Genomic DNA, 8157 nt, shown 5'->3' on the forward strand with positions numbered 1-8157 from the left:
TTTTTTGAGATGGAGTCTCGCTCCGTCGCCCAGGCTGGAGTGCAGTGGCTGGATCTCAGCTCACTGCAAGCTCCACCTCCTGGGTTTACGCCATTCTCCTGCCTCAGCCTCCCGAGTAGCTGGGACTACAGGCGCCCGCCACCTCGCCCGGCTAAGTTTTTGTATTTTTTAGTAGAGACGGGGTTTCACCGTGTCAGCCAGGATGGTCTCGATCTCCTGACCTCGTGATCCGCCCGTCTCGGCCTCCCAAAGTGCTGGGATTACAGGCTTGAGCCACCGCGCCTGGCCTTGGACTTCATCTTTCACTGCTCCATCAGTGTTCCTGAGAGAAGACCGGGTTCATAGATGAATGATCAATACGTGAGCACAGATAAGAGAAAACAGGAGCAAACGAGGAAGACACTAGGCTATTTGGGACTATCCTTCACTGTGATGACAGTAACTAGGGAGCAGGTTCCATAACAGGGTTGTCTTAGGAAGGAAGTCTCATGATAATGAGACTTCAATGATCACATGAATTTAAAAACACAGTATTTCAAGGAAGAAAAACACAAACTTACATCAGCCATGGTTTTAGAACGGCAAGAACTTGTCAGTTCTCCTTGGGCTTCCTCCATGGAGAAGCACAGAATCCAGAGAAGCCGAGGCTGGGGGAAGAAAAAGTGACTGAGAGACCAGAAGTGTCTCAGAACTCCTAAAATGACTTAAGTTAATAAGATCTTGTTTTGCCATCATTTCTACTTTCAACCCCATCATTCTGTACATATAAACCGGGGAAGACAACAGGGAACCCAGATAAAGCCAAACCCTCCCTATACCATGAGAAACCACCTGTGCAAGTGTAGATACAGAGTAGAGGCCTCCTGCATGAAGCACGACCAGGAGCTCCAGCAGAACGGTCTCTGGCTCACCTCAACTTCTGGATGCTGCTGATCTGTAGCTGAGACTGAATTGTTAGGTCCTGCCTTGAGCAGATCCTTCCACCCATGCCCACCTTAGGGCTGAGAAGGGGCTACCCATCCAAACCCAAATATCATTCATGGCTTGGCTATCTGCCTAGACTCCACAGACAGGAAGGCAGAAGACAGTGGGCAGCCCTTCTCACCGCAAAACTGCACTTGCCCAAGTGTAGCCCTTCCCCAGCTAGAACTACAGCCCCCAGAATCCTCTGTTTCCAACCAATTTCCTAACTGAGTTCCCAATCACGAACATCTATGAAGTCACTGACCACTCCGATATCTCAATATCAAGGCCGGGGTGGTGTAAATTCATGCCCATGGTTGCCAGGTGATGACAACAAAAATAGCTATTTTTAGGATCTTCTGCATGATGGGTCCTTCATCATATCAACATTTAACCCTGCAATGCATTTATCTCCATTCAACAGATGAGGTAATAAGGGCTTAAAATAAAGTACCTTGCCCAAAATCACAGTTAGTAAGAGACAGAGCTGTGTTCTGAATCCACATTTCTCTAATTATAAAGCCAATTATCTTTTTTTTTCTTTTTGGAGACAGGATCTTGCTCTCAACTCTGGCTTTTGCCTCTGAAGCCCAGAATTTTTTCAAATGAAACTTATGCATGGGTAATTCACTAAAAATAGCAGCATATCATCCACTGAAGTTATTAAATTTCAATACAATGAAGCAGATCCTAATTAAGGAAATACCAGTTGACAGTTATTAGAATGGCAGACTTAAAAGATTAACAATATGCCAGATGAGCAACATCACAGGGAAATGAATACCGTGTAAATGCTACAGATTTGTAGGACCTTAAAACATGGCATGTAGAAGGATGTGAGAGACTTTTACCATCTAAATCTAATTTTAGGACTCTACCCAAAGCAAATGATTGTAAATGTGTATTAAGATGCATACACGTTAGGCCAGGCAGGGTGGCTCACACCTGTAATCCTAGCACTTTGGGAGGCCAAGGCGGGCAGATCATTTGAGGTCAGGAGTTCGAAACCAGCCTGGCCAACATGGTGAAACCCTCTCTCTACTAAAAATACAAAAATATTAGCTAGGCATGGTGGCACATGCCTGTAATCCCAGCTACTTAGGAGGCTGAGGCAGGAGAATCGCTTGAACCTGGGAGGCAGAGGTTGCAGTGAGCTGAGATCGCGCCACTGTACTTCAACCTGGGTGACAGAGCAAGGCTCTGTCTCAAAAAAAAAAAAAAAAAAAAGATGCATGCAGGTTAGGGGTGTAAAAGGCTTATTGGAAAAAACAAAAATAAAAAAGATGCACGCAGGGAGGGTGGAATTCAGCATTCTGAGTCCAGCAATAGCTGACTGGTTAGGTGAGTTACAGATCATCTATGTAACAGAATAGTAAATAGACATTAAATACTATACTAAATTGGAGAAAATATATAAAGGATTTGGGAAATATCCAAGATATGTCCTAAATAAAAAATAAGGTTAAAACCCAGAATGTACAATATGATTACATTTGTGAAAAATACACACACACATATGTAAAGAAAGAATGAAGGACAGGCAAAAACCAAGAGAGAGAAAAAAGTTAAAAAATGTATATATCCATATGTCAGCACTGCCGAGCTGCATGACATTACTTGATATAGTTTTAAAGTATAATCTGTAACTTTTAAAAACAATTTAGGCTGGGTGCAGTGGCTCACGTCTGTAATCCTAGCACTTTGGGAGGCCGAGGCAGGTAGATCACCTGAGGTCAGGAGTTCGAGACCAGCCGGGCCAACATGGCGAAACTCCATCTCTACTAAAAAATACAAAAATTAGCCGGGCGTGGTGGCACATGCCTGTAATCCCAGCTACTCGGGAGGCTGAGGAAGGAGAATCACTTGAACCCGGGAGGTGGAGGTTGCAGTGAGCTGAGATCGTGCCACCGCAGTCCAGCCTGTGCAACGGGAGCGAGACTCATCTCAAAAAAATAATAATAATTTAAAATATACACACAGGCAGATATATGTACTTGTTTTTCATTTTGATAAGAGAAAGCCTTTCCTTTTTTGAACAATCTCCTATGAACTCCCAAGGCCTGTGACCTGAATTTCTTTACTGTTTTTTATTACCTTCTACCTTATACTTCTTCAGTCTATTCTGATTTTAGACTCTGCTGTGCTGAAGCACTTATGTGTTTTCAGTTCTCATATTCCTCTAATTACTAACACAAGATTCAGTATACTGTGAGCCCTTATATCTGACATTTGACTAAAATTCCATTTTTAGGCATTTTTTTCTTGCAAGTGGTTATTAAAGCATATTAAGATGTATACATAAGATAGTTACCATATAACAACTTATAATAATCAAATATTAAAAACACTAATAGCTGCCGGGCGCGGTGGCTCACGCCTGTAATCCCAGCACTTTGGGAGGCCGAGACGGGCGGATCACGAGGTCAGGAGATAGAGACCATCCTGACTAACATGCTGAAACCCCGTCTCTACTAAAAATACAAAAATTAGCCGGGCGCGGTGGCGGTGCCTGTAGTCCCAGCTACACGGGAGGCTGAGGCAGGAGAATGGCGTGAACCTGGGAGGCGGAGCTTGCAGTAAGTGGAGATCGCGCCACTGCACTCCAGCCTGGGCGACAGAGCGAGACTCCGTCTCAAAAACAAAACAAAACAAAACAAACACTAATAGCTATAGTAGGCAGCAGGTTAAATAAACTATGGTCAGTTATGATGACACACCAAGGCCTTACTAATACTAATTATATTGGTCCACATTTATTTTTGGAGGAAGACATCAATGATGAGTTACTAACTAATATAGGCAAATTAAAGGAGCATGTGCCATTATGGGCAGCGTTATAACGTTGTCATTAATAACACTGACTCTGTTGTCAGATTTTCAGAATGTGAATCTTAGTCTGACAGCTACATACTTTTCAGTTAGTTTGCTGGTAAATTAGGGATAAGAACAGCACCTATCTCACAGGCTTGTCATGAAGATTGAGATAATACATATATCCCACTTAATGATACACAATTACGTAATAAAAGTTAGCCAGTATTGGCTGGGCGCGGTGGCTCATGCCTGTAATCCCAGCACTTTGGGAGGCTGAGGAGGGCGGATCATGAGGTCAGGAGATCGAGACTATCCTGGCTAACATGGTGAAACCCTGTCTCTACTAAAAATACAAAAAAATTAGCTGGGCATGGTGGCGGGCGCCTGTAGTCCCAGCTACTAGGGAGGCTGAGGCAGGAGAATGGCGTGAACCGGGGAGGTGGAGCTTGCAGTGAGCCGAGATGGCGCCACTGCACTCCGGCCTGGGCAACAGAGCGAGACTCCGTCTCGAAAAAAAAAAAAAAAGTTAGCCAGTATTATTAAAATAGAGGATATTATGTCCTTCATTCCACTGCTATTAAATAAAATCATTTTAATTTATTTCAATTTTTCTAGTAAAGTTTGAGTCTCATGCCCATTTTTTAATAACTATATTTTAAGTATTTTAGAGCTGAGCCTTGAAGATGCAATTATTTTTAAAGAACAACATTCATAAAACAGACTCCCAGAAAGATAATCAAGAAATCTCTTCTTGGTTGGGCGCAGCAGCTCACACTTGTAATCCCAGCACTTCGGGAGGCCGAGGTGGGTGGATCACCTGAGGTCAGGAGTTCGAGACCAGCCTGACCCACATGGTGAAACCCCTGTCTCTACTAAAAATACAAAAATTAGCCTAGTGTGCTGGTGGGCGCCTGTAATCCCAGCTACTCTGGAGGCTGGGGCAGAAGAATTGCTGGAACCTGGGAGGCGGAGCTTGCAATGAGCTGAGATTGTGCCACAGCACTTCAGCCAGGGCGACAGAGTGAGACTTCATTTTGGGAAAAAAAAAAAAAAAAGAAAGAAAAGAAATCTCTTTTATTCTTGCAACTACCAAAGGGGAGACATCATTCTTCAATATAAAACTAGCTAAAATAATCTAATTAAGGCAGGAGTCCCCAACCCCCAGGTCACTGACTGATACTAGGCCATGGCCTGTTAGGAACTGGGTCACACAGCAGAAGGTGAGTAGCAGGCCAGCAAGGGAAGCGTCATCAGTATTTACAGCTACTCCCCATTGCTAGCATGAACCGCTTGATCTCTGCCTCCTGTCAGATCAGCTGCAGCATTAGATTTTCATAGGAGTGCGAACCCTATTATGAATTGACCATGCGAGGGATCTAGGCTGCGTGCTTCTCATGAGAATCTAATACCTGATGATCTGTCATTGTCTCCCATCACTCCCAGATGAGACCATCTAGTTGCAGGAAAACAAGCTCAGGGCTCCCACTGATTCCACATTATGGTGAGTTGTATAATTATTTAATTACATGTTATAATGTAATAATAATGGGAATAATATGCACAATAAATGTAACGTGCTTGAATCATCCTGAAACCATCTCCCTTTCCCTGTCTGTGAAAAAATTGTCCTCCATGAAACTAGTCCTGGTGCCAAAAACGTTGGGGGCTACTGTAATAAGGCCTTCAATAGATAACTTTAATATGAGGTTCAATCTTGTTCTCCTGTTCTATATGTGAAGATTTACATAAATATTTATAGCTGTTACCATCTTACTCTGTTTTCTTTCTTTCTTTCTTTTTTTTTTTTTTTTGAGACAGAGTCTCACTCTGTCACCCAGCCTGGAGTGCAGTGGTGCTATCTCGGCTCACTGCAACCTCCCGGGTTCAAGCAATTCTCTGCCTCAGCCTCCCGAGCAGCTGGGATTACAGGTGCCCGCCACCACACTTGGCTAATTTTTGTATTTTTAGTAGAGACGGGGTTCCACCGTCTTGTCCATGCTGGTCTTGAACTCCTGACCTTGTGATCCACCTGCCTTGGCCTTCAAAAGTGCTGGGATTACAGGCACGAGACACCACTCCTGGCCTTATTCTGTTTTCTACTGTTATAAATCTGTCCTAGAAAATGCTATCTGCATAATGGAACCCTGAAAAAAACCTAGCCAAGATAAGAGTATTGCTATGTCCTGTAAAAGCAACCTTAAAAATCTAAAAAAAAGCAGTATAATTCTGAAGAACTGTCTTATTTGATAAATTGTGTCATTTTAATTATCCTTAATTGGTTTATATAACCCTAAAAGGTGTAAATTTCTCAAAGGTTAATGAAACTTAGCAGGATTCATTGGTGTCTTTCTCTTCTCCCTTTGTGCACAGAGATATAAGAAAGCTATGGTTTAGGGAGAATTAATTTTTCTAACTAGGAGCTAGAAAGTCTTGTGTCCTTTGAATAATTTGTTAGTGCAATTTCTATTCTGCAGGAAGAAAAGTGCAGGTATGTGTGTGCACACACACACGCACACACACAAAGTGCGCTGAAAAATCTTGCTAAAATAGGTCAGGCATGGTGGCTCACACCTGTAATCCTGGCACTTTGGGAGGCTGAGGCAGGTGGATCACCTGAGGTCAGGAGTTTGAGACCAGCCTGGCCAACATGGTGAAACCCCATCTCTATTAAAAATACAAAAAATTAGCTGGGCAGGGTAGCAGGGCCTGTAATCCCAGCTACTTAGGAGGCTGAGGCAGGAGAATTGCTTGAACTAGGGAGATGGAGGTTGCAGTGAGCCAAGATTGCACCATTGCACTCCAGCCTGGGCAACAGAGCGAGACTCTGTCAAAAGAAAAAAAAAAAATGTTGCTAAAATATAGCTCCCCAAAGTATTAACAGTGAGCCTGGGGCTATTTTAACTTTCTTCTTTATAAGTCCCTTATATAATATAACTGAGTAACTAAATAATTTATAAAAGGTGAACATTAATTCTATAACCAGAAGTATACAATAAATCTGTATCCAATTATAAAGTAAAATGTTTTAACACATCAGAAGCCAGTTGGTTTGACATGTATGGAAACAGTAGGAAAACAGTGTGACCATTATAAATAAATGCCTACCAGTTCTTGAACATTCTTCTTCAATTCAACAAGACCTTTTCACTATTAAGATTCTTCTCTTAATACACAAGCCAGGTGAACAGCATCTGCAGACTGAATAAGAAAATTTGAGCAAAGCAGACAGAAGAGTGTTTGGTTCTTCTCTACTTCTCCAGCAAGTAATCAGTTGAAATGTTTAGATATAATCCTTGTTAAATGTCTTTAAATCCTAATATTAGTGAGATTCATATAAAATTTAAAATTTGCAGCTGGGTGCGGTGGTTCATGCCTGTAATCCCAGCATTTTGGGAGGCTGAGGCAAGTTGATAACCTGAGGTCAGGAGTTCAAGACCAGCGTGGCCAACATGGTGAAACCCCATCTCTACTAAAAATACAAAAATTAGCCGTGTGTGGTGGCAGGTGCCTGTAATCCCAGCTACCTGGGAGGCTGAGGCAGGAGAATCACTTAAACCCAGGAGGCGGAGGCTGCAGTGACCCGAGTTCATGCCATTGCACTCCAGCCTGGGCGACAGAGCAAGACTCCATCTCAAAAAAAAAAAAAAAAAATGCATATGATTCTTCATCACTATGACTATTACTTTACTTATATGTACTTTTTATTCTTATAACTAACACTGTATAAACATAAATCTCAACTCAGGGATTCCTTGGAAAAAAATCCCTGCTCATGTTCACACAGATTTCTATACTTGGACCTCCAATCACATTCCCACTTCTAAAAGCCTTGAAAACAGGCAACCATTATCACCTGTTTACTGACACCAGTCAGGTCATCTCTAATCCTGTCATACTTCAAAACTGAGGTCTTTGGAGAAGATTGGAGAAGACGGATGATGTGATTCTACCTAAACATTAATCTCAATAAAACAAAGTTTTAACTTTAGACTCCAAGATATGCATTTCTCTACCATTATAGAAAGCGAGTGCAGAGGAATGATTTGAAAAATAAGAAGGTCATTTGGAGGCCCGTGAAGAGGAGGGTCCACCTGCATGGTCCATTGTTCACTGGAAAGGAAGGCCTGGGATAGGTCACTGGACAACTCAGGAAAAGCAAAGCAATGTTTCCATCTCCTCAAAACAAAAACACTTTATGCATTTATTTAAAGATTTATTTCAAGATATGGACCAGAGAGTTGCAATTTATGTGCCAAATAATTTTGTCTTTTTCGATTGAATCAAATGAACTTTTTCAAAGGGAAAAATGCAAATGAAAGCCACAGAAAGTACCTGGGGATGTGATTTTTGTGACTGTGAGCAATGAGGTGACAGGCTCTG

General features: G+C 42.2%; 1 protein-coding gene across 1 annotated transcript in view; it reads right to left on the reverse strand.

Moving 5' to 3' along the window:
- The window catches only part of ZNF546 (zinc finger protein 546), an 18490-nt gene extending 10616 nt beyond the window's left edge, over window positions 1–7874 (reverse strand). The window contains exons 1-2 of the mRNA XM_025365926.1: window positions 7791–7874; window positions 561–647 (exon numbers count right to left, since the gene is read on the reverse strand). Of these exons, the coding sequence (XP_025221711.1) occupies window positions 561–647; window positions 7791–7874 (171 nt within the window). The remainder of the gene's footprint in view (window positions 1–560; window positions 648–7790) is intronic.
- Window positions 7875–8157: the final 283 nt, after the last annotated feature.

This window comes from Theropithecus gelada, chromosome 19 (genome assembly GCF_003255815.1).
Source record: "Theropithecus gelada isolate Dixy chromosome 19, Tgel_1.0, whole genome shotgun sequence".
Taxonomy (NCBI): domain Eukaryota; kingdom Metazoa; phylum Chordata; class Mammalia; order Primates; family Cercopithecidae; genus Theropithecus; species Theropithecus gelada.